Below are 26312 nucleotides of genomic sequence, written 5' to 3'. Positions count from 1 at the left end.
AATGTGGCTGATCGATGCTCATGATGTCGATCACTGGATTGTCGATTATTTACAGACCGCCATTATATAGATGGATATTATGTTGCCGAGAGCGGCGCTAAACAACCAACAAATATGAAACCTTAAAACAACAAGACCATAATTACCGATGAACTTATGAAGATGTGTTTGGTAGACGTGCTGGTGGAGTTGACGCCGGTGACGTGGCAGGAGAGAGAGTCCTCCAGGAAGACGTATGAAGAACATCCTATGATGTGACTGCACAAGACCTCACACATCCGACGACCGAACGGCCGTCTGTCATGACTCAACGCTGGTTTTAGTGACAACACTGCAAAACAGATCAACCTCAGGCCAATGGTTCCACAGTACCGTGAGTACATATTTTAATGAATGTCTTGGGCAGACGTTCCGCTACTTTCCTGGCAGATGTTTGGATAAAAAGTGTATACTATACAACCTTAAACTATTTGTAATTTAGTAAATCTCAGTTTCAAAGAATTTCAACTTGATCTTGTGTGTGATTAATATTTCATCTTTCGTCCTAGAGCACTGAAATTCCTTACCTTTTTGAAATTGCTGATGTATTGTGATCCATAGAAAATTAGCCCTTCCGCAAGCAACTGCTAATTTCGAGTGAGTGAGTGAGTGTACAAGATCCAAAGCCGACTTAGGGCGGTATTAAACAGCCATGTCCTCAGCGATACTTTCCTGCAATCTATTTGTACTGTCACTGAACAAACCATTAGCACTTGACCACTAATGCTATGCAGGATATGTTCATGACGTCAACCACTGGAATATCTGTTCAAGACGCGATTATTTACATACCGACTTCGGGAAATAGCTGGACAATTGCCGAGTGCGGTTTTAAACAACCACCCGATAATTTAGGCCTCTTACGATCAGCATAGAAGGTTCCCGGAATCCCCACGGGGCGTCGAACTCGAAGCGACAGTAGCACACCGCCAGTGGGTGGACCTTATTTGGTAAAGTCTCGTGTAAGAAGGTTTTGATGTCAACATGACCAAGTGCAATCAATATATAGTTCCTTCTGGAGAGCACTACATGATCAAGAATATCACCTTGACACCGTCACACACAAGGTCTATATCCCCAAATTACCAGCTGGATGCTGACAACGAATGGGAGCGGTGTGCCCTCGGGTTGCGATGTCCACAGCCAGGTTTGTAAGGACAAGCAGACAGACAAATTTATTTAGTATAAGGCCTATGACCCAAAACAAATACAGAAGCAAGATCATGTATAACGTGTCCTGTGTCACGTGATAAGCAAACGTTACAATCGCGGTTTATCTCGTTGACTGAATATGGATTAATAGTGTCCACTTGGAATTGAATTTTGTTTTCCAGTAAACAATTTCAAGTTTTGTAGGAAAGGATGCGTCGTCACCGGGACTCGAACCTGCATAGTAAGTTACAAGGACGTGCAATAATCCACATTATCAACCATAGGGTTAGAAATAACCGAGTTCATAAAAATCGTATGTGCACTAGTGCAAATATCACTTTACGCGCCTAGTGTATTGTTTCCGTCATCCAAACAGCATTGTTGACGTCATTTGAATCTTATTGTGACGTGAAGTACAGACAGTCTGATTTCTCTGCCATAACCAAATAAATAATTGAATCGCCCAATAACAGCAAGGTCCCGAAATATAAACATTTCCTAAGTCAGTGTTTTGTAGATGTTTATTCTTCATATTGTAGATAACTAAGAAATAATTGAATATTGGCGATACACGTGAGGTGATCCTCGTCAGATGACACGAACATTTCGTAGAACACTGTTCCTTTCGTCAAGAACATTTTTGATGTTTGTTGTGTCCTGTTTGTTTGTTTGTTTGTTTGTTGTGTAACGCCGCATTCAGTAATATTCCAACTATATGACGGTGGTTTGTAAATAATCGTGTCTGGACCAGACAATCCAGCGACTGACATCATGAGCATTGATCCACGCAACTGAGATACGATGACATGACAACCAAGTCAGCGAGCCTGACCACCCGATCCCGTTAGTCGCCTTTCACGACAAGCATAGTCGCCTTTCATGACATGCATAGGTTGCTAAGGACCTACATGTACACGTGTATTCCACCCCGGATCCTCACGGGTCTTGTTGTGTCCTGAAATTGTAACTCCCCATTCACTCATTTTCACCTTTGAACGGATCTGTAGTCAAACGACCAATTGATGCTTCATACATAATGCCATTTCATAAATGTGTTCATTACCTGGCGAATAACACAACTGTGTGAGAAATGATCATGCCTTCCACAGAAAATATTAAGATATATTTCCCAGGACTGTTATAGAACTGTTCCTGTGACGCCACATTGAAGCCAGTAATACCCTTCATTTCCAACGTCAGCTCCATCTGCACACGCGTGACGTCTCGCCTGGGTTTTAATGAATATGCAGTTCGCATGAGCACACTACCAATGTGCTTTCTGAGATATATTCCGCTACGATGGAATTGTCCAGTTTTCAAGTTCAAAAAGAAGATTTTTTTGTATGGTGTAATGGACCAGTAGGCAGGGGCTGCTGTGGGACTGTGTTGTTGCTGCCGGGAGGGAGGACTCACTTGGACAAGCTTCATTCATCAACCGTGTGTTTGCATCAGATGTCTCCTTCTTCAATGCCGTTAACACTGAAATAGCGCTATCTGAATTCACGATCTTTATTTTCGTTTTTATCTCGTCATATTAAACCGAAAATGACAAATGAAACATTCTTCGATTGAGAAGATCGTCAACTTTCGCATACTATGAAGGCAATGTAAACTTTGTTGATATCACAATAGCAATAAGTTATACTAAGGACGAGCTTAGCGCGCCATGTTTGATTTTCGTACGTCTGTTAGCATCATGACACGGGATTTGTATTTTCGTATCTCGTAAATATCCAAACAAAACACTTGAAATTAGTATTGGTGAATATTTATGAGTCATTAATTGTTTCCTGCAAATCGTATAACATGACACTCGAAAATTAAGGTTCTTTTTCTGTTTAACGTTTGGATAATACATTTACAGTAATAGTTTATAATTTACCATCGCGCTGTTATTTGCCGATAAACAAAACGAATTTCTACTCAGTTAAACTAAAGGTATCGTAGATATGATTTTTGAAATCAATTTGCATGGCATGAAACGCAAACCATCTTCAATGACGTAATTCAGGTAAGTTAAAGATAATTTACAAATTTTATGTTCGCTTTTGTCTTAACCTCTGTATGTTTGAAAATGTTGGGATATTTTAATATGACAATGTGTATTTTTTTATCATGTATCAAAGTGCAAAATATTAGTTCAAATGTCCCTTGTTCGATGAAGCACCGACCGTTTGAAATCATCCACCCTATGTACAGCGCCTTATGCTGACAATAATCCAGCAGGCAGGGGTAAGTAGTGTGAAAATAATTCAGCAGGCTAAAGGCTAAGCGTACTTTTGCCAACTAAGTCAACAATGTATGTATTGTATGATAATATTTAGAAGGCAAGACAATTTTCAGAAGGCAGGGTATATTCAGGGAGTGGCTAAGACAGATGTATCTTGCACGGCATCTAAAATTCATGTACTAGAATATCCTGCTGAAACATTATCATTCACAGAAATACTGAGATCAGTTAAGAACAAAACGGGATATGTTCCCTCGAATACATTTTCCCTATTCCATTCACTGTTGTTTGAATGATTTAAAACTCAGATTTGAAACAATTAAACATCAGCTATACTGCAACGAAAACTATCGATATCACCCGTCTTGAAACTGGACTTCGTATTTCCCTAATACGGGGATCGCATGAACATCTGACCTTCTCAACTTACCCGTGAAACTGAAACTAAAGACACTACTCGATATGTCAACTCATGTGAGATTGCATATTTTGGGGCTGGGATGGTTAAATCAACAACATAAGATTAAACGCGTGAGTATGTGAGTTGGGTTTAACGCCGTTTTTAACAGTATTCCGTTATACCACGGCGTGTCGAGGATATACCAATGTGGGAGGAAAGCCAAAAGGGTTGCAGGTCTCAGACGTTTACCACTTCGGTGAAACCCACGAGCACGGGTATGGTGCTGACACACCAAGAAACATAATCGGGGCAAACCGGGATTCGAACACACAATCATAGGTTTCTGGCGTGCCCAAGGGACGCAACCCTGCGCAGCGAATCGCGGCGACTTAGACGACTGGGCCACCCGTGCCCCCACATCTCAAACGAACCAACACAGATCAGTATCTTTACTACGCTACAAACCATCCACCTCAAATTAAGAAAGGTATTATCTCAACCCCAGCAAGACGAGCTCACTACATCTGTTCTACTAAACAGTACCTAACTACTGGACTGAATCACCTGAGGCAGGTTTTCACACAGTACAGCCGCTACCCTAGCAGCTAGTACTACAGACAATTCAGATTCTACCATGAAAACCCAGAAATCTCCCTGTTAACAGTCCGCACCCTTTGCGTGTAGCCTGGCCTACTTTGGAACCGTAAGCCATAAAGTCCAGACTCTTTAAAAGCAGGCCCACGTTGATGTCGTTGTCAAGAGAAGTATCAGTATTGAAAACACCATCAAAGTCACTGGAAAACCGCCATCCAGCCAACAGCAAGCACCATCGGGATCGCTGTACCTCATTCCGTGTCATTGTGGACATGCAAATGTTGGCGAAACATCACGACACTCCAAAACCCGAATTAAAGAACATCAGCGTTCAGGTTATAAAATTGACTTAAAGTCAGCTTTATGTGATCATATCCGTTATCCAGCTATGCTTGTTACAGTCATATACGTCCATAAATATAGAACATTTTACTATCACCTCGGAAAGATTCAATCTGATTCAGTTGATAGTGAGCATCACCAGACCAGTACTTAGTAGTGTTATCAAAATCGCCATTATAGGAAACCGACAAGTTGAAAACTGTTCATTCTTATGGTACTATTTCCTACTGTCACCGGGTCGTAAAACCATTCTAGTCACGGTCTAGTGACTCTAACGCTTCCTTCTCTCGTAATTACCCGGCGCCGTCACTCCGCCGGAGATATTGGTGTCTTCCGCCGTGATATTGCTGGAATATTGCTAAAAGCGGCGTAAAACCATATTTACTCACTCACTCACTCTTGAGACTTGAGATCTGTCATTGCATTGTATATCTGACCGCACACGTGGTCGAATGGATAGCGCGTCATAAGAATATTGTGATGATAACATAATCTCCCCTCACACTGAACATACCCCAAACACAGAAATGTAAACACTATAAAATAAACCTTTGAAACCATTGTAAAAGTAACACTTTCCATCAGTGAAGGCTCACGATTACATAAAAAAGGGTTGCTTCATAATGAATGCACCCTGTGAGCAAGTCTATATCAATACTTCTCGAGATGTGTATTGACTACGTCCCTCCATCACCCTTGATAAACATACGGTACTGTGCTATGTAATGTGAGTGTTCATTGACCTGCAGCAATCGGCCGTATGTATTCACGTGTGATGGCGGAACGAGGTTTGTACAAAACCTGTAGTGAGATGAAATGGGGTTTAACGTCGCGTCCAAGATTATAGCACTTTGATAGCGTCGTGTGCGTGATTGCGTGCGTGCGTGCGTGCGTATACTAGTCAGGACTAATGACAATTTCACAGAGGTAGTCTACTGAGATACCATGCCGAAGTTTAACATGAACACCCCACTGAGACACAGTCTACTGACTCCGAGCCGACCAGTCCTTGTTTTGTCCCCTGAATGCCGAGCGCCAGACAGGGTAACAACAAGTACCATCTTTCAACCTCTTTTGGTATGAGGTGGCAATAGACAGAATATACACTTTGGGCCGTTTGCTGAAATGCTGTGGACGAAAAGTTGTCGCATTAACGATAGACGACAATGATGTCAGTGCTGTGTGGACTAAAGTAGAATCAATAATGCCAAAGAAGAAGTCATACATAATACGATATAAATCGTTTTTATCTTTATTATAAATATAAGGTGTTTTTCTTAAAAATTCAGTAGCCCCTTTAATCAGATGAAATCGGTGACGTTCTGGTGTGTTGCCGTTATAGCCTGGGCCCAAAATGAACTGTTTGACATAGAGTTAACAGAATAACCTTCTTCTTGTGTACATAAATGTCAATGTCAGTTACGTGGTGCCGCTAAATACATCAATTTATGTCGGATGAACTATAAGTAATGAGCATATATGAACATTGTTGAAGTCACCAAATAACAATTTCAATTACAAGTTGATTAATGAAAGACACATGTCTGAAAATACACGTACCGATCCAGATCGAATAGAATTATGCTTAAATCATTAATATTTTACTTCCGCTTCGACGAATATACTGATATCAAAGGGAGGTTACTCTATTGTTTAGCGTGTCAAAGGGACATAATCACAACACGGAAGCCCGGTCGCCTCAACTTGTTTACACGCGTGTCGTCGTGTCCTGACCGATACCTGGTGATATATACAGTTGAAGGAGGAACGTTTATACCTCAGGACTATTGCGTGTGTATTTAGTGAGACAATATCAGTGTGAGCTGTCAAATATGGCGAGGCGATGGAAGCTACCGAACCGACGCGGCGATCAGATCGCCCTTGCTGTGTTCACCTTCGGCGGGGTATTTGCCTTGTGGTACGAAGTATTCCATGTGCTGCCGACATTCTACCCGGAGTGGACGACTGAATCGTACGTGCATTGTGTACTCGCTGCTGTGTTTGCCTCAAATATATACGGAAATATGTTTATGCTTGCTACCACGGACGTCAGCGGAACCGATCTCGTCATGCCAACCGGCCCCGCCCCTAAAGGGTGGCGTTATTGTGATACCTGCGTCAGTAACTACCCCCCGAGATCCCATCACTGCAAGTTATGCAACATCTGTGTCTTAAAACGCGACCATCACTGCTTTTTCTCCGGATATTGTATCGGTTACCATAACTACCGATACTACGTTGTCATGGTAACGTATATGATGCTAGCGGGTATCTATGGTAATATTTTCAACTTATCCTTTGTGCTGGAAGCGAAAGGAGGCATTTCATTTTGGCGACTGATCTCATTTTGTGCTCCCCATGTTGGGTTTATGTTTGGCTTTGAGAGCTTGTACGTGTCTTTCATCACCTCAGTAACGTCGGTCGGCTTTCTGGTGACGTATTGTTTCGCCTGGCTCTTCCTCAACCAGGTGATTCAGATATACAAAGGACAAACGATGCATGAGCGGAAGAAACAGATTTCTACTTATAATCTCGGATTAAAACATAATATCGTGGAAGCCTTGGGCAAGAACTGGTGTTTGGTGTGGTTTGCGCCTTGGATACCGTCCAAGTTGCCGGGTGATGGCCTATCATTTAGATCACAGAACACTAAAGAACTTTAGTGTCTGACATCATCCGTTTAGCTTCGTAGTAGAGTTAGGGACAGACCACTTTGTTTTATTTTATTCACTATACCTATGTGTACATTTGTATTTTCATTACATCCAGCAGGTCCAGCAAGGCTTTTGTTGGGATAAAACGTGAGGCAAAATTATTTTCCTATCTCGTCACCCCCAGATTTCAAATGGTCTGTTCCTAGCGTCTTGAGTAATATAAAGCTACTATAATAATTGTATATGAGTCCCTAGATAGTGTTTATGTATATTTTCAAATTTGTCTACTTGCCTGGTTGGTTCATGTATTGACACAAACTTTTTGTATTTTTAGTTTATCAGAAATAGTGATTACCGCATATAGTATATAGTCTAATTATGCAGACAGCTGTATGATCATTCTCATATTAATTCTATCAACGCGTTCCAATGTGTCTTATATACTCACATATGTAGAGACGGATTTGTTTCGCGATCTGATCCTATTAATATACATCCGGCGGCTGTGTTGGATTTTCCATTCAGTTAGGCTTCTGCAGTCTCAACGCTTCAGTTTATTGAGACTGGGATACAGGATGATAAAGAATCTGATTTTTCAGATGTGATAGTTATCCCATAAAAAAGTGTGCTGGCATTGTCAGTACATGCATGTATTTTTGTATATTGTATCAGCTCAATTCATCACGAGATGCCTTTCTTTGAGGTGAGGTGAAATGAGGTTTAACGTGGCGCTCAAGATTATATTGCACTTATATATGTGCCGGCTTTGTGAGGTGAGGTTGGGTGAAATTGGGTTTAACGTCACGTCCAAGATTATAGCACTTATATAGCGACGTGCATGCACGTGTGTGTTTGTGTGGCTGCTTGTACTAGTCCGGACTGATGCCGATTTATAGTTCTAGCCCACTGAGATACCATGCCGCAGTTTAACATGAATACCCCACTCAGACACAGTATACTGACCTTGTTTTAGCCAGTCAATGCAAGACAGGGTAACAAAAAGTCCCATCTTTTAACCATCTTCTACCACTAGACCACGGAGGCGGTCGTGTGGGTTTTGTAGTGCTAAGATAGAATGTCGCAGTTATAACAGGGATACCCCACTGGGACACAGCATACTGAAACCGAGCTGACAAGTCCTTGGTTTTGTCCCCTTTATGCCGAGCGCCAGGCAGGGTATCAACAAGTACTATCTTTTTGGTATGATGCGGCCAGGGATAGAACCATCGACCTTCCAGTCTCCTGGCAGACGCTCTATCCACTAGATCGCTAGATCCTCTTGAAGCATGTATGATTTGAATAAGTTGTTTATTTTCAACAAGTGTATTCATAACAGCATGTTTCTTTCGCTTTTAAACCAGTTGCTTTTTTTAGTCTCGACGCCGTTACAACCGTTGCACTTGAATACCAACTATTACGAACCAGGCGGCCGTTGTACAAAGCGATCTTAGCACTAAGGTGGTCGTAACTTCCATACCTTAACATAGACTGCGACAGTCGTAGCACTAAGGTGGTCGTAACTCCCATACCTTAACATAGACTTACGACAGTCGTAGCACTAAGGTGATCGTAACTCCCATACCTTAACACAGACTTACGACAATCGTAGCGCTAAGGTGGTCGTAACTCCCATACCTTAACATAGACTGCGACAGTCGTAGCACTAAGGTGGTCGTAACTCCCATACCTTAACATAGACTTACGACAGTCGTAGCACTAAGGTGATCGTAACTCCCATACCTTAACATAGACTTACGACAATCGTAGCACTAAGGTGGTCGTAACTCCCGTACCTTAACATAGACTGCGACAGCTGTAGCACTAAGGTGGTCGTAACTCCCATACCTTAACATAGACTACGACAGTCGTAGCACTAAGATGATCGTAACTCCCATACCTTAACATAGACAACGACAGTCGTAGCACTAAGGTGATCGTAACTCCCGTACCTTAACATAGACTTACGACAGTTGTAGCACTAAGGTGTTTTGTACAACGGTAACCAGGTTTTTCATGTTACCGCATCCCATGTTTGTTGTTTGAGGCGAATAACGGGATCGTGTGCACGTGGTCATCGTGTCGCAAATGCGTAGATCGATGCTCATGATGTCATTCACTGGGTTGTCTGATCCGGACTCCATTATTTTACAAATGGCCGTCATACAGCTGAAGTATTACAGAATACAGCGTTAAACAACCAACCAAAAAGCAACATATCACCGACAGCCAGAGGTTCATAGTGTGTATCTATCCGTCCATCAGCTCTCTCGCTCGGTGTACATGGGAAAACAAGTACCTTTGTGCAGATACCCCATGTGTCAAGGTGAAATATACGTCATAAAATTTGAGTATTAGCGATTTGAATCAAACGTTCAGGGATTGTCAATTTCCCAGAGCCGATTGCCTTTTAATTCTGTCCATCTTGTCGGCATTAGCCAGTGTGATATGTCACTGGCCTGTTTGGATAAGTACCCTCGGTCTACTCGCTACCATAGATTCGCCTTGAGCCCGATTGTAACGGCGCGACGTTTAGACTGTTCCTAGAATCAATTTACTGTCATGGCCAACAGACAAACTGTGCAAAGCGAGAAATGTGAGCGACGGGAACGAAACCATGCGACGAACAGGTCCAGGGTACTTATCATATTAATATGAAGACAGAAGATTTATTTTTAGTTTGTTGTGCTGGATCGGATTTTAATATCCGTATGTGGTTGTTTGTTTGTCGACTAGAACAGAACGTATATATTTATTACATAAACATATACATTAATTACATATCTATATTTCTTATATCATCATTTCAGAATGCTTTGGATGTATTGTTTGATAGGCATTACTTGGAAGTTGACGGATGACAAAGTAGACACAATTTATGGATAACAACTTCTTAATTTCTTTAAAGGCGACGTTTCTGTATAGATCCTTATAAAGAAGTTGTTATCCATAACTTGTGTCTACTTCGTGCTTTGGATGTGATGATAGGCGAGATCAAAAGTCGAACTGATACGGGTTTCATTGGAGGGATACAACAATACGCCTCCTGTTGCAACTTGTCATCCGATCTCGATCAATGTAACCTTTGTTAACATGACCAATACTTAGCGATTTGTAATTGTCAATAAACATACTGTTTGGAACACATATCCCTATGGTTGTATACTCGTATTTAGGTTCAGAACGCTGCAGCATGATAGCAGTGAGTGAGTGAGTATGGTTTTACGCCGCTTTTAGCAATATTCCAGCAATATCACGGCGGGGGACACCAGAAATGGGCTTCACACATTGTACCCATGTCGGGAATCGAACCCGGTTTAAGCGTGACGAGCGAACGCTTTAACCACAAGGCTACCCCAATACCCCTGAGGCTTCTTGAACAAAATAGTTTGGGCAGTTCTGTAGGGATCCTCATGTTAAAGAAGACAGTGACAGTATTCTCTCCGACAAGACCCGTGAAGATCCGGGGTAGAATAGGTCTTCAGCAACCCATGCTTACCGTAAAAGATGACTGCTTGTCGTAATGGGCGGCTAATGGGATCGGGTGGTCAGGCTTGCTGACTTGGTTGATGCATGTCATTTGCATGAATCGATGCTCATGATGTCAATCACTGGATTGTCCGGTCCAGACTCGATTATTTACAGACCGCCGTCATATAGGTGGAATATTGCTGAGCGCGGCGTTAAACAACAAGCAAACATCAACATCAAATTCCACACCACGCCCTCGCCGACAAAAGTACAGCATGTTGTTACGAGTGATGGTGAAGCAAAGGGGTTTACCTCAAAACTACTCACAAAATGAAGTGGATTTTCAACAATCTAACTGCAGTTAAGAAGATTTTATTAATACTACACTAAGAATAATTCATTGCACACAATAATGGCTTACATAAAAATAACAAAGGGCGCCCTAGCAATAATGTCGGCAAAGCAATATGGCATTATTAAAACACACAGTCATAGTCACCAGTGGTATGATTCTCCAAGTCTGCATCAGACATCGTTGTTCCTCAGTGGTACATAGTTGAAGGCGCACCAACATGATCTCAGTTTTTCTCAGCCCCGACATGGGTACAATTTCACACACAGTGTAACTATCATAGCTACAACTGGAGGATCCAATACATTCGGCTGATTCTTCACCCATATATACACACACCACTGAACTTCTGCAACAATCACACGTGTTTTAAAATGCTTTGCCGACAATCTACCTCCTTTCACTGAAACACAATGGCTACTCGGTTGAATCAGTCAGATCACAAGCTGTACATTCAATTACATAACTAGCAATTCACTCAACTGAAACCCCCCACCTCAAGTCGTGTAATTGCAACGTATATACTGACCAACAGATAAAGGTATACACCCATAATCAAACATACAGCAGCACATATAACAATGTGGATACTAATACTAATACTGACTGTCAATACTGATACTACCACTGACGTGGATACTAATACTAATACTGACTGTCAATACTGATACTACCACTGACGTGGATACTAATACTAATACTGACTGTCAATACTGATACTACCACTGATGTGGATACTAATACTAATACTGACTGTCAATACTGATACTACCACTGACATGGATACTAATACTAATACTGACTGTCAATACTGATACTACCACTGACGTGGATACTAATACTAATACTGACTGTCAATACTGATATTACCACTGACGTGGATACTAATACTAATACTGACTGTCAATACTGATACTACCACTGACTTGGATACTAATACTAATACTGACTGTCAATACTGATACTACCACTGACGTGGATACTAATACTAGTACTGACTGTCAATACTGATACTACCACTGACGTGAATACTAATACTAATACTGACTGTCAATACTGATACTACCACTGACGTGGATACTGATACTAATACTGACTGTCAATACTGATACTACCACTGACGTGGATACTCATTCTAATACTGACTGTCAATACTGATATTACTACTGACGAGGATACTGATTCTAGTACTGACTGTCAATACTGATACTACTACTAACGTGGATACTGGTAATTACATCCATACTAATATTGATACAAACATTGGTGAACCGTGAAGATCCGGGTTAGAATAGGTCCTCAGCAACCCATGCTTGCCGTAAGAGCCGGCTAACGGGATCTGGTGCACATAGTTAGTCTCGCTGACTTGGTTGATGCATGTCAATTGTCCCAATTGCGTAGATCGATGCTCCTGATGTCAATCACCGGTTTGTTTGGTCCAAACTCGAATATTTACTGACCGCCGTCATACAGCTGGAATATTGTGCGGCATTAAACAAATAAACACACATTGATATTTTTATTCTCAACCTCAACCTTGATACTAATACTGCCATGTTGACACTTATATTGACACTATCACTCATGCTGATACTATTACTGACAATAATGGCAATACTGACACCAGCAGTATTCTCATACTGGCGCTACAAATATATCGGCTACAACCACTGACCGCGAACACGACCACAAACATGAGTATTGACACGAACAGAGTAATACTTATCCAACTCCGTTATACTTACACCTCGAAAGGGTGAAGCATCGTCTACTATATATTCCATATATGGTAGTTATTCAAATAAATGTCTTAAGTTTCTCACTAAAAAAAATATACCAGTGCCAATATTCAGCCCCAGCGAGTTGTATTCGAGTAATTATGACCATACTTTGTCGAACACAAACTCCGCGATGTGCTTATAGACAGCAACACATTCAACCAATGAGGCGGTGCACGTGGTGACTATTGACATTAGCTCTCTGCTGTCTGATGGTCGTATGGTCCGAAGTCTCGAACCCCGGATATATCGAACTGTTTGTCTGGTTGTCATTCGAGACAGCGGGATTTGACTGTATGTCACTCGATCAGTTAATGCTCACCCTTAATGGATAATGTCTTGACAATGATAACTATTACAACGTCTACAACTCGACAAGAGCACTAGGCCATGGAGCTCTGCCCCTTTAAAACTACAGACCAGTACTCAACCCTACGGCACACAGGACATGTGATCAGTCGTAACATTATACAATCATACAAGGCTTTATACATATACAATAAATCCTCTGCTATAATTAGTTGTTATACTAATGTACGCTCATCCAGCTACTCTCTGACAAACACGTTACAGAGATTTACCGTTGCATTTTGCCGATGTCGTCTACTTAAAAGCCGGGCAAACCCGTCAAACCGGATCAACCGGGCTGATCCATGTCGTTATGTTAATGCAGAACACGATCACTGAAGTAGCTTGTCTTGTTCGGGGATGTTCAAAGACGATGCGGACATGACTCAAGTCATTAGTACAAGATTAATTAATGATGATCTCGTCGAGATGCCCCACGGCAAGGGCGTGATGAGCTGGTCGCAGTGCCTGCTGCTGAAACATTTCATTTCTTCGTGAACACAGGATCGTTTCGCAGCGGATATTCATTGAAGATGAAGAAAGGTAAATATGTGTTGTGTGGAAATTATTATATAAAGATGGTGATGCGCCTATCAAACATAGCAATTGATAACATGATATGCTCCGTTCTGTGAGGACTTTAGGCAGTTTCATTTGTAAAAGTGAATTTGTAAATTCCCTTGAGGGTAATACAATTAATATATAATATTATTAAATCATGAAATGTTTGATCATTTACGAGACGTTTTCTAAATATTGGCATTATTCTCATTAGGATAACGTTATATAAACTATATATTATGTTCTGGCGTTCTAACTTACGTTAGCACGTTGACATTAACAAACAATGATATTGGCGACTTTTACTCTTTATTATTTGTGCATTCCTTGAAATGTTAAAACAGTTCCTGGGGAACCTACTAAAGTTGATCGGGTGGTCAGGTGTCGTGGCTGATAGCGCGTCAATGAACACAGACGGCGTTCGCCTTTGCTCATAATATCGACCACTAGTTTGTCTGATCAAGTCTGTCAACCTACTGGTCATTGTCAAATATTAGTGACTTCAGGGCTGAACAGCAAACAGACAAACAAATCTTGTGATAAGTGCAATCATGGCAACAATTTGCCGAAGAAATTAAGACATTTTTTCAGGTATTTCGTTACAGAGGTGTTTTAGGCTGTGTTTCATGAATGTCTTCACCAATACTGTCTTCCTTCAGGCGAGTACTGGGTCACGAAGCCCTACTGCTACTGTCATGGAGCGGCGCTATGTAAGTATTACATTATTGTCAGTCTCCCTGATACAATGCAACCACGGTATCCGGACCGTAGTATCCCGAGCGACATCGTCCTGATTGACAAGTGTCCGGAATAGCGAATCATGGTCATTGAGGGATATCACGATCAGCAGTAGTCGTTGGTAGTCTGGATAAACGAGACTTCGCTGTAAAGTTGTTTCGAGTCTTGATTCCCTTAGCAATACAATGAAACCCCGTTAATACGGACGTTAGCTAAAATCGTTCGGACTGGGTAGTTTGTGGTATGTCTTTAATAATCACCATACTGCAGCAGACAAGGGAAGCAAAAGGATCAGATGGTCAAGCGCGGCGACTTGGTTGATTGCGTGACATCGCACCGTGACAACGTGGGTCGTTGCTCATAATATCAATCACTGATTAATCACGTCCTGACTGCGAGGGTTGAGCCTGGGAATTTTGTTAGAGACGGGATATTTTTTCGGTCAATATTTATAACACATTCATGTTCAATAAAAGGAGCCGGACAATTAGTTTTTTTCACCAAAATATTCTAGCGAACAATTACATTTTGAGCAAGACAAATTAATGTTTCCAGTTTTTCAAAATAAATATCATAGCCCCTTCCTCCCCAACTGAGTGAGTGAGTATGGTTTCACGCCGCTTTTAGTAATTTAAGCCAACAATATCACGACGGGGGACACCAGAAATGGGCTTCACACATTGTACCCATTTCGGGGATCGAACCCGGGTCTTCAGCGTGACGAGCGAACGCTTCAACCACTAGGCTACCCGACCGCCCCTCCTCCCCAAGATCAAGAGGTATGTCCGCTCCTTACGATCATCTTAACGCTAAGACAGCTTCTTTGAACGGGGCCCTTTTTGTAATTGCTTATATTCTAACTAACTTAGTGTATGAAAGGCTACGATACTACGAATTGAATTACAACACATATAGACTCGTGACATGAAACAACAACAGCAACATAGAATAGCTGCTAACGTGGGCGTGGCTGTAGTATCAACCATCTTCGTTATGTGGCTGCGCAGGTTTTCAGTTAACTTGACTGGCGACTTACGTATTGCAGCCAACACACCTTCCCGTCAACGACATTACGTCAAACCCTACTTCAAACAGATGTCAAGTTTCTCTCTCTTTCCCTCTTAAGAATTCTTTGAACTTCAAGACGTTTGTGTCTCGAGTAAAACGCATTACGCATTTACCCGGCATGACTACAAAACTATTTACGAATAAAGTTAATAAAGTTAATAAAGTTAATAAGTTACTTATTTAATTTACAATATACTTCGACCTGTGCGATAGAGATGATTCACAATTGGTGTAAGTATAGGAGAATGTTCGAAATCTCGCGATTATTTTCGCACGTGAAGCTTGTTTGAGGCCGGCAGGCCGTTAGATTGAGGACTTTCTCTTACTTAAAACAAAGTTCGATCAAGTTAATGCCTCAAACTAATCTTCAACTGATATTCACTTTACTATACTATACTATGGGAGGGTGACCGCTCTTGTTTAACTATGGGAGGGGAACCTCTCAAGGAAGACTATGGGACAATTTAGTACCCATACTCAAACTATTGGAGTGTCAGCAAAATGAGTGCGTCTATCCAACTGTCATTAAAGTTCACAAAACTTTGTTTTAACAAGTATTAATTACTAGTAAGCTCAGATCACATTCCGATGTAATTGTCTTGCATGGGAATCGAATCCTGCGGACCAAGGACTTGCTCTGTTGGGACGTAATTCATTGTCATCTGAGTCTTCACGACCACGTGTCATGGGCGACTCGGTGGCCCATCTCCCCGGGGGTGTAGATTCAGCTGTACATAGCTATCAATAACCACCTCCGCCCAACACGTCCCCGTGACAATCCAGGTTAGCACTGGTCTTCAGCAGCCCACGTTTATCGTAAAGGGCGACTAACGGGATCGGCTTGTCAGGCTGGCGAAGTTGGTATTACGGAATGTGTCATACAGTTGTATGTTTATTAAATGGATGATCTCTTCACGGGCGAGTAATAGAAGTTTGTTTATTGAATATACCTGAATAATAGTGTACCCGTTTTTCGATACGACTGTAATCAAAGTGTATATGAATGAAAGTTGTTTTTGTTATGTTTGTTTGAAGTTGTTTAATGCCGCATTCAGCAAAATTCCAGTTATATGGCGGCGGTCTAGAAATAATTGAGTCTGGGATCGGTTGGTCAAATTCGGTGACTCGGGTGATGTATGTAATTGTATCCCTGTTGCGTAGATCGATGTTCACGATGACAATCACTGGATTATTTACAGATTTTAATGACAGTCACTGTATTATTTACAGATGGCCGTCATATAGCTGGAATAGGAGTTTAACAACAAACAAACAACATGTCGTGGTTCCACCCGACCTGCCTTGAAATAAATCCCAACAATACTACCCCTAATCCTATATTTTTACCTCTACGTACACACGTATATTTCAGTAAGGAAAACAGAAGTGACAAGGAATTCAACGTGTTATATTCTGTCAACACGATTTTACGTTACATATGCTTCTACCTTTATCGCGCAAGTTAAACAGCGTGTCAGCTCTGCCTTCCTTGACACTGCACTGGTGTCGAATATTACTGGGATATTGCCAAGAACGGCGTAGAACCAATTCGCTCACTCTTTCACTTGATTTAACTCTCTAAAATGTCAGATTTCATATCTACATAAGTTTAGATTTACACACACGAGTAGACTTTACGTATCGGAATAAAGGCGAAAACACAATTATCTCTCTAAAACAAACGCTAAATGTTAGTAATATTCCAGCCATTAGACCGCGGGGCTCACCAAGAGAGTGAGTGAGTGAGTTCGATGTAAGGTCTCGATCCCGTGTGGAATCAAAACACGTGTTCCAGTAGATGCCACGTGCACATCAGCAACAGGACCAGTGAACATCCGGGGTAGAATAGCTCCACAGCAACCCATGCTAACGGGATCGAGTGGTCAGGCGCGCTGACTTGGTTGATGCATGTCATTGTATCCCAAATGCGTGGATTGATCCTCATGATGTCAATCACTGGTTTGCTGGTCCAGACTCGATTATTTACATACCGCCTTCATATAGCTGGAATAGTGCTGAGTGCGGCGTTAAACAACAAACAAACAAACCAAACATAGGTCAAATGTATTGAATGTGTCTTACTATAAATATATATATATATATATATATATATATATATATATATATATATATATATATATATATATATATATATATATATATATTAACAACATACATATACCGAGGTGGTTGAAGTGGTTGAGTAGAGGGTCTATTTGCGCCAATTCAGGGAAATGCACCAATGTATTTACGTGCATTTCATACCTGTCCTTAATTAAGTACGTACATAAAGATAACTTAAATATTGCGTCGAATATGTAATCCCGTGTGTTGAAGAACTGTCTCTCTTATAATTACAGTTGCAGTCAATGGACTTCGCCACGTGCCGCACGCCCACGGAATGGGCCTCGTACCCTTGGCTGGCTTGTCACGTGACGAGACCGCAATCCTGGCAGCCTTCCTCCTGGCTCTCGCCTTCTTCCTCTTCCTCATGTTCTTCATCTTCTGTCTGCTCTGCCCCTGGTGGAGGAAGGGCGTGTGTTGCGGGTAACACTATACGCATGCTTCTGTTTCCTCTGCTGAGACTTTTAGTGAATCAGTGTCACGTGTCAGTTCTTATTTAGAAGATAACATTATTTGTTTTCATATTCGCGGGTGTTATTGTGTATTTGAAGCCAGGAGTCCGACGGCGTTGGTCGGGGGGTTTCAAATATTGAGTGTTTAGCACATCGGTCAAAGGTCAATAACATGAGCAATTGTAAATTAAACAGTGACATAATTAATTTAGTAAGGTGAAGTCAAATTTAGCGCCGCGTTCAAGAGTATTTCGGACTAATGACGATTTTATAGTGCTAACACACTGAGATACCATGCCGCAATACCCAAATCAGACACAGTATTTTGACCAGTTAATGTTTTAGCCCTTAATGCCGAGCGCTAGGCAGGGTAACAACAATTACCGTCTTTTAACGTCTTTTGGTATGACGCGACAGGGGATCCAACCCCTAATCTTCAACTCTCCGGGTGGACGCTCTACCACTAGACCACGGAGGCGGTCTATAAAATTGATTTATCATTGTACACTCTTTACATGAACTCTCAAGGTTGCGGTAAAGAGAGTGAAAACAGTCAATTGTTGTTGATATCTTCATCGATAAACACGCCAGCAAAACTGAGTCCCTAGCAAGATGTTCTGAGTCTCTTTGTACCTACCTGCCATCTTTCCATTCTTATATGGCGGGAATCTCTAATGTTTGCTATCGCTCTAGGTGTATACTTTGAGACAAATATTTGTGTGTGTGAGTTCCTACGCCGCTTCGATAAGTATTTCACGATTATCACGGCGTGTCAGGTTTAGGAAACCCCAAAATGACGCAGGTCTTTTAATTAGACGGTTACCACTATGGTTAAACCCATAAACACGGGCATAGTGCTAACAAATTTACATTATCAGTGCGAATTTGGAATTCAAACCCTCGGTTACTGATCATTCGTCACCACTCGCCTCTTTCCGTAACCTGCTATTCGGCTTGTCCCGGAATAACACGAGTTGGGCACGAATGGGTTACTGATGTATGTCTAATATAGGGGACGTAACTCTTCACTGACGACTGATCTCCCAACCCATGAGTGACCCACTTCCATGAATACATTCTTGTGTTCTTCAGCTCCAAGCATGGTGCCGGTGGCTTGAAGAAATCGGAACATTTAACGGAGGTGTAAGTATATATAACATTAATACTAATAACGAATTCCACCTATCATGAAAGATGAGCTCAAGTTGTTCATTAAAGAAACATAACTGTGATGTTTTATAATAAAATGATCCCTGCTACAGTTCTCAAAAGATGTATCCAGGGCCATTCAACGATCTCAGGATTCTTGCAACCTGAATGACGCGACTCTGAACAGCGAATCCCTGCGTTTTAGACGAAATGTGAAGACCCATTACAATCCGGTTAACATTTCGTCTTCAGCAACCCATGCTTGTCGTAAGAGGTGACTAACGGGATCGTGTAGTGAGGCCTGGTTGATGAATGTCATCGTGTCCTAATTGCGTAGATCGATGCTGATGATGTCAATCACTTGATTGCCTGGTCCAGACTCGAATATTTACAGACCGCCGTCATGTAGCTGGAATATTGCCGAGTGCGGCTTTAAACAACAAACGAAATAAAGTAGGGGCCACTCTACTGACTGATAGTATGGAAGAGGACGTGCTTCTTCAGACCTTCATATCTTTTCATCCTTGTATTCTGGTAGAGTATGTGTACCGTGTATCCTGGTAAGTGGAAGGGTTAATTATATTTTTACTAATTAGTTGTATTTTTTCATTTTTCAGCGACTACAAACTTCCCCGTGCATGGTTGGACACATTCAAAGGGTAGGATGCCATTTTGTATAGTAATGGATACTGTTTTGCATGTTTTATTTTAGCGTTTCAAAAAACGCTCAAATCTTGCTATATTTTGGTTGTTCCTACTTAGACAATTAATACGTATTGTGATTAATTGTGTCATGGCGCACAATGCTTTTATTATCATACAATAAAACCAGAGGCAGGTTCTTGACTTTGGAGCAAGGGCGTGTACACTACCCAGGTCACAAAGTGAACGATAAAAATTAACATACAATGTGTCTGGAGATGGTTCGAGGATCCTCCCGTGAAAAACGTTTTTGAAGATAAGTTTTAGGAAAGCGTTCTCGAAACACTTATATCAGACCAGTGATGCATAGTATTACATTTGAACTTCCTATAGTGGATCCAGTCCGCGGGACCCGCTGTTTGTAGGAACCGACGGAGAGCGAGTGGTGACGATCCGTAACCTTGCTGATTGTGTTTGTTTGTTTGTTGTATATTTGTTGACTCAGCAATATTCAAGCTATATGACGGCCGTTTGTACATAATCGAGTCTGGACCTGGCAATCCAGTGATAGACATCAAGAGCATCGATCCACTCAATTGGGATACGATGCCATGCTTCAACCAAGTCAGGGAGCCTCACCACCCGATCCCGTTAGTAGCCCCTTACGACAAGCATAGTCGCCTTTTACGGCTAGGACCGGTTGCTCAGGACCTATTTTAACCCGGACCTTCACAGGTCTGCTAATTGTGTATTCACGCTATCATCGTCACGATATGTCTGAAATATTGCCGTTGTGACGTAAAGCATAAGCTCACTCACTCACTCACTCACTCACTCACTCACTCACTCACTTACTCACGCATGATATTAACCACAGGTCCACGTGTTGCAGACTCTGTTGTTGACAAGCCGCCGTGAGGTTGCTGTTAATTGCTAAAAGATTAAAAATAAAAAAATAAAATAGCATCTGCTTACTTCCTCTTTAGGGGCACGGGTAGCCCAGTCGTCTAAGGCGCCGCGACTCGCTGTGCAAAGTTGCGTCCCTTGGGCACGCCAGAAACCTATGATTGTGGGTTCGAATCCCGGTTCGCCCCGATTATGTTTCTAGGTTTGTCAGCACCATACCCGTGCTCGTGGTTTTCACCGAAATTGTCAACGTCTGAGACCTGCATCATTTCAGGCTTTCCTCCCACATTAAGCTGGCACGCCGTGATATAACTGGAATAATGTTAGAAGCGGCGTTAACCCAAGTCACTCACTACTTCCTCTTGACAAACAAACTCTTCAATAACAATCGATCTTTACCTGATGGGTATCAACTGCTGGTTGTGAGAGGTGACCTTGAGTATGTATGTCATGATCTGGCTGATTACGTCATCGTAACCGACGGCGTTGATCGTTTCTCATAATATTAACCACAGGATCGCCTGGTCCAGAAATGATTATTTAAGTCCACCGTCATGTAGCTGAAAACAAACAAACAATATTTGAAACTCGATGATACCATGTCTAGCATCCCGGAGGACCAGCTTGACGCCAAGATCAAGGAACTGGAGACAACGGGCTGGGCCGGGATGTCCTCGGCTGGCTACGGCGCAGGAGCAGGAGGACTTGGCTCCGGAGGACTTGGCTCAGGCGGAGAAGGGCTTGCCTCAGGGTCAGGCATAGGCTACGGTGGGGGGTACTACAAGATCTCGTCAGCCGAGGGGCACACCGGGAGTAGGATGCGGGGAGGAGGGGTCAGCGGCAGCAGCGGTGCGGAAGATGCAACAGGTGCGTGTTTGATGTGGAGGACACAGAATCATGTTCGGTAAACGAGGAACCTGATTCTTTTATAATCTATACGTTAGTTTTACCCATGCCGCTTCTGTCGGGTTGTTTAGCATTGAATTTCTGATTTTGTTTGATAGGTTGCATTGATTATTTTCTGTTAGTCGTATCTTATTGCGAGAGAGAGAGAGAGAGAGAGAGAGAGAGAGAGAGAGAGAGAGAGAGAGAGAGAGATAGAGAGAGAGAGTTGTGTTTTATCTGTGCTTTTAACAATATTCCAGTTATATCACGGTGTACCTGCTTAATGTGGGAGGAAAGCCCGAAGTGATGCAGTTCTCAGGCGTTTACCACTTCGGTGAAACCCACGAGCACGGGTATGGTGTTGACAAACCTAGAAACATAATCGGGGTGAACCGGAATTTTAACCCACAGTCAAAAGTTTCTGGCGTGCCCAATGGACGCAACTCTGCACAACGGATTGCGGCGCCTTAGGCGAGTGGGACCCCCATTCCCCCCTTATGTACAAATGAAGGTGATGAATCCCTGAAGTAGAAGTATAGAATAGGGTGGCTTTTATATGACCAACGGATAAAACGTGACATTATTTCAGGTGATTTCTTCTTCCATGGAGATGCGATGTCCAGGAGCGCCAATCGTGACATGGGAGGGGATTCGGGCTTCAGCAGCGGGGGCTCAAAGGTCATAACCTCTGTGGTTCAAAACAGCAGTTCTCATGATAGATCTGGCGGATACAGTCATGGAGGGGAGACAACCTCCTCCACCCTGGTCCGGAGAAAACACGACGAGTCGTCTGCCCTTGTTAGTGGTGGAACTATCCGTAGAGTCGCCCTTGATACCGGAAGCTTGGGGAAACTGAAGAAGGTTCAAGTTGTGAAGGAAACAAACCAAAGAACGACAACGACATTTGACAAAGCCGGTAACAAGAACACCACAAAGTCGACAACAACGACGTATAACACTTCCGGTGGGCTAGGGTCAAGGTTACTTGACATGATCCAAGGGATAACGGGTTTTGGAGCGGCATCCGGTACCAGACAGCTCTCAATCAAAGGGAGACAATCAGCGGCAGGTGGCACGCACAGTCGACAATTATCAAGTGGTACATTTGGACGCCAGGCAATTTCCGGCGGAACAGAAAGATTTATGTCAAATCTCGCAGAGGAAAGTCAAATCTCGTCGAACATGATGGAGGGCAGGAATCTCTCCATTAGAGGAACAAAGGGGAGACAATTCTTGGCAACTGGTGGACAGGGAGCTTCCGGATCCGGTTCAACTCGCAGGATTATCATCAAAACCACAGGTGGAGGAGGGGGTATGAATATAATGTCGAATTCAGGAGGACTAGGCTCTTTGTTGTCGAGTTCTGGAGGAGGTGGTCCGAATATGATGTCCAGTTCTGGAGGCGTTTCGAACACAATGTCGAGTTCTGAGGTCCAAAGTTCAATGAGGTCGAGTTCCGGTGGGTCCGGCTTGATAACAAGTGCTGGAGGAGGCAATACGATGGCTAGGGGAGGAGCTGTGATGTCGAGTTCTGGAGGGGGAGGAGCTATGATGACAAGTTCTGGAGGGGGCGGGACCATGTCGATGATGTCGAGTTCAAGGGGAGGAGGGGGCGTGGCTACAGTGTCTACAGGGATGCTCGGGGGAGGAATGTCTGGCGGGACCGGGGACTATCTGTTCCAGAGAGAAATACAGAGGTAAGCTTTAAAGAAGATATTACTTGCTTGCCATAGTCCCTGTTATTCCACTGAATGAAGGAAAAGTTTATATGTTTCGAGTTGTGGGTCTTGAGTGAATATATCTTTTTGTAAGGAGTTGACAAATTTTTCAGAAATGTTGCTTAAAATTTACCCAATTCGCCATGAAAATGAAAACATTAAATATTCTGATGATCATGTCGCGATGGCTATAACACACGCGCACACCATCACACACACAGAGACACAGACACAGACTCACACACATACACCGACAAACACACATACACCAACAAACACATATACACACCAACACACTCAAACACATACATCAACAAACACACATACACACCAACACACGCACGTACATGTACACCGGGGGCACGGGTGGCCCAGTAGTCTAAGGCGCCGCGATTCGCTGTGCAGAGTTGCGTCCCTTGGGCACGCCAGAAACCTATGATTGTGGGTTCGAATCCCGGTTCGCCCCGATTATGTTTCTAGGTTTGTCAGCACCATACCCGTGCTCGTGGGTTTCACCGAAGTGGTAAACGTCTGAGACCTGCATCACTTCGGGCTTTCCTCCCACATTAAGCTGACACGCCGTAATATAACTGGAATACTGTTAATAGCGACGTTAAACCAAACTCACTCACTCACTCACTACATGTACACCGGCACACACCATCACACACACGCTTACCAACACACACATACATCAAAACACACACTCACACACTTACACCGCCACACAGTATCATACACATACACCAACACACACATGTACACACATCACCAGACATACACACACACCACCACCACACACACAAACACACACACATACAGCAACACACACACACACACCAACACGCACATTCACCAACACCAACACACACATACCAACACACACACACACACACACGAACACACATACACCAACACACACACACACACACACACGAACACACATACACCAACACACATACACCAACACACACACACACGAACACACATACACCAACACACACACACACGGAACACACATACACCAACACACACACACACACACACACGAACACACATCACCACACATACACCAACACACACACATACAGCAACACAAACACACACCAACACACACACTCATACACACGTACACCAACACACACACATCAATATACACACACACACACAAACACAGAGACACATGGACACACACATACACCACCACACAAACACACACACACACACACACAAAACACAAAAACACCAACACACACACACACACATACACCAACACACAAACACACACACACACACAAACACACACACAAACACCAACACACACAAACACCAACACACACACACACACACAAACAAACACACACATCAACACCCACACACGCTGCATACGTCCTATTTTCCTTTCAGGGAATTCAATATCACCAACCCACAGAACTTCATGAAGCTGTACAACGCCTACAGGCGATACCTCACAGAGAGCAGCGGGCTAGCCAGGGCGTGAGATCACGTGTCCACCACCAGCCCAGCACAAGACGTCACTCTTATTTATGTTATGTTCATTTTAACAATTTCCAATTGGAAGTACATGTCAATTATACACTGCTAAATGGCCTTCATAAGTCCTTTTTCTTCCCATTAACAAATCAGGTATCAATCTATTCATACGTGTAGCGTGAGCAGGAACTGGCTAAATGGCAGTCCCAGATGCGTTGATTCAAGAAATTCAGTACATGTGCTGTGTGACTGTAATTTTTGTAAGTGTACCAATCTATCGTTGGTCTTTGATTACACAGAGACAACTGTATTGCTTTCGTTCTTAGGTGTCAAAGTTCAGGGGTTAATGCGTCGATTCCTCACAAGAAACTTACATGTTCGATTCCTCATACTTACACATTCATTTTCCTTATAAATGACCATTCTCGCCTCGTTGTTACCGCCTATTCTCGCTTCGTTATAAGTGACTATTCGCTTCACTGTAACTGGCTATATATTCATCATTACTGTATATCATTATAAGTGACTATTCACCACGTCATGACTGTACACAACTCTTTACGTAGAGGGGCGGTCGGGTATCTTATTGATTAAAGCGTTCGCTCGTCACGCCAAAGACCCGGGTCCGATTCCCGACATGGGTACAATGTGTGAAGTCCACTGCTTTCACCTCCCACAAGGCAAAATTCAGCTTGTACTTTGTAAAGTTAGCTTCTTATCATTATGAAACCATGGTAACGATATGTACATTTTTTTATTATTTCCGAAAGGCTGTGTTACATGTTAGAGATGTATAGATGCATATCTTTCGGGATAACAGATTCATTCGTGAGATTCGATAAATCCTACTTCCCCAGTCGTGTTGCTCTACACAAGGTAGGTAACTCTGCGATGCCTGTGACAAGTTTCGCACTGGGTGGCGACAGCATGCGGGAGTTTGGTAACCATTTTCTCTTCTGTCAGTTCTGGGCCAAAATATTTTTCGAGTGTCTGTTCAAAGGCCAAACCATATCCTTGTCACACATACCGGCAAATAAAATGTTTCATAATTGACCGACCTTTTACATTTTTAATTGATTTTAAGACATCTCAACTCTTGCAACTATTTGTATTGACGGGGTATTATTATAGGTTGCAAGTGGTCAGTTGACCGACCTTTTACATTTTTAATTGATTTTAAGACATTATAAATGCACTTATTATTATAATTATTACATT

The 26312-nt window shown here is 42.5% G+C and overlaps 2 protein-coding genes across 2 annotated transcripts; both read left to right on the top strand.

The window, feature by feature from the left end:
* Positions 1-6460: 6460 nt before the first annotated feature.
* LOC139460806 (probable palmitoyltransferase ZDHHC24) lies at positions 6461-7685 on the top strand. The gene has a single exon (XM_071242282.1). The coding sequence runs from the start codon at positions 6590-6592 to the stop codon at positions 7418-7420; it is 831 nt and encodes a 276-aa protein (XP_071098383.1). The 5' UTR covers positions 6461-6589; the 3' UTR covers positions 7421-7685.
* Positions 7686-8099: 414 nt separating this feature from the next.
* LOC139460415 (uncharacterized transmembrane protein DDB_G0289901-like) lies at positions 8100-25101 on the top strand. The gene is made up of 8 exons (XM_071241909.1): positions 8100-8114; positions 14535-14628; positions 18085-18271; positions 19393-19443; positions 20067-20108; positions 21605-21864; positions 22472-23579; positions 25008-25101. Exons 1-8 carry the CDS (start codon positions 8100-8102, stop codon positions 25099-25101), a joined length of 1851 nt encoding a protein of 616 aa, XP_071098010.1.
* The last annotated feature ends 1211 nt before the right edge of the window (positions 25102-26312 follow it).

The sequence above is a fragment of the Haliotis cracherodii genome, unplaced genomic scaffold, assembly GCF_022045235.1.
Source record: "Haliotis cracherodii isolate W230 unplaced genomic scaffold, xgHalCrac1.p SCAF_14, whole genome shotgun sequence".
NCBI classification, from domain to species: domain Eukaryota; kingdom Metazoa; phylum Mollusca; class Gastropoda; order Lepetellida; family Haliotidae; genus Haliotis; species Haliotis cracherodii.
The sequence above is the reverse complement of the archived record's forward strand: the minus strand, read 5'-3'. Positions and strand labels throughout refer to the sequence as shown.

Excerpts from the sequence above, each read along its gene's own strand:
- LOC139460415 (XM_071241909.1), top strand. Across the intron at positions 14,629-18,084 it reads CTGTCATGGAGCGGCGCTAT|TTGCAGTCAATGGACTTCGC; the intron begins GTAAGTATTACA and ends TTATAATTACAG. Across the intron at positions 20,109-21,604 it reads TGGTTGGACACATTCAAAGG|CATCCCGGAGGACCAGCTTG; the intron begins GTAGGATGCCAT and ends TACCATGTCTAG.
- LOC139460806 (XM_071242282.1), top strand. The coding sequence starts at position 6,590 with ATGGCGAGGCGATGGAAGCTACCGAACCGACGCGGCGATCAGATCGCC.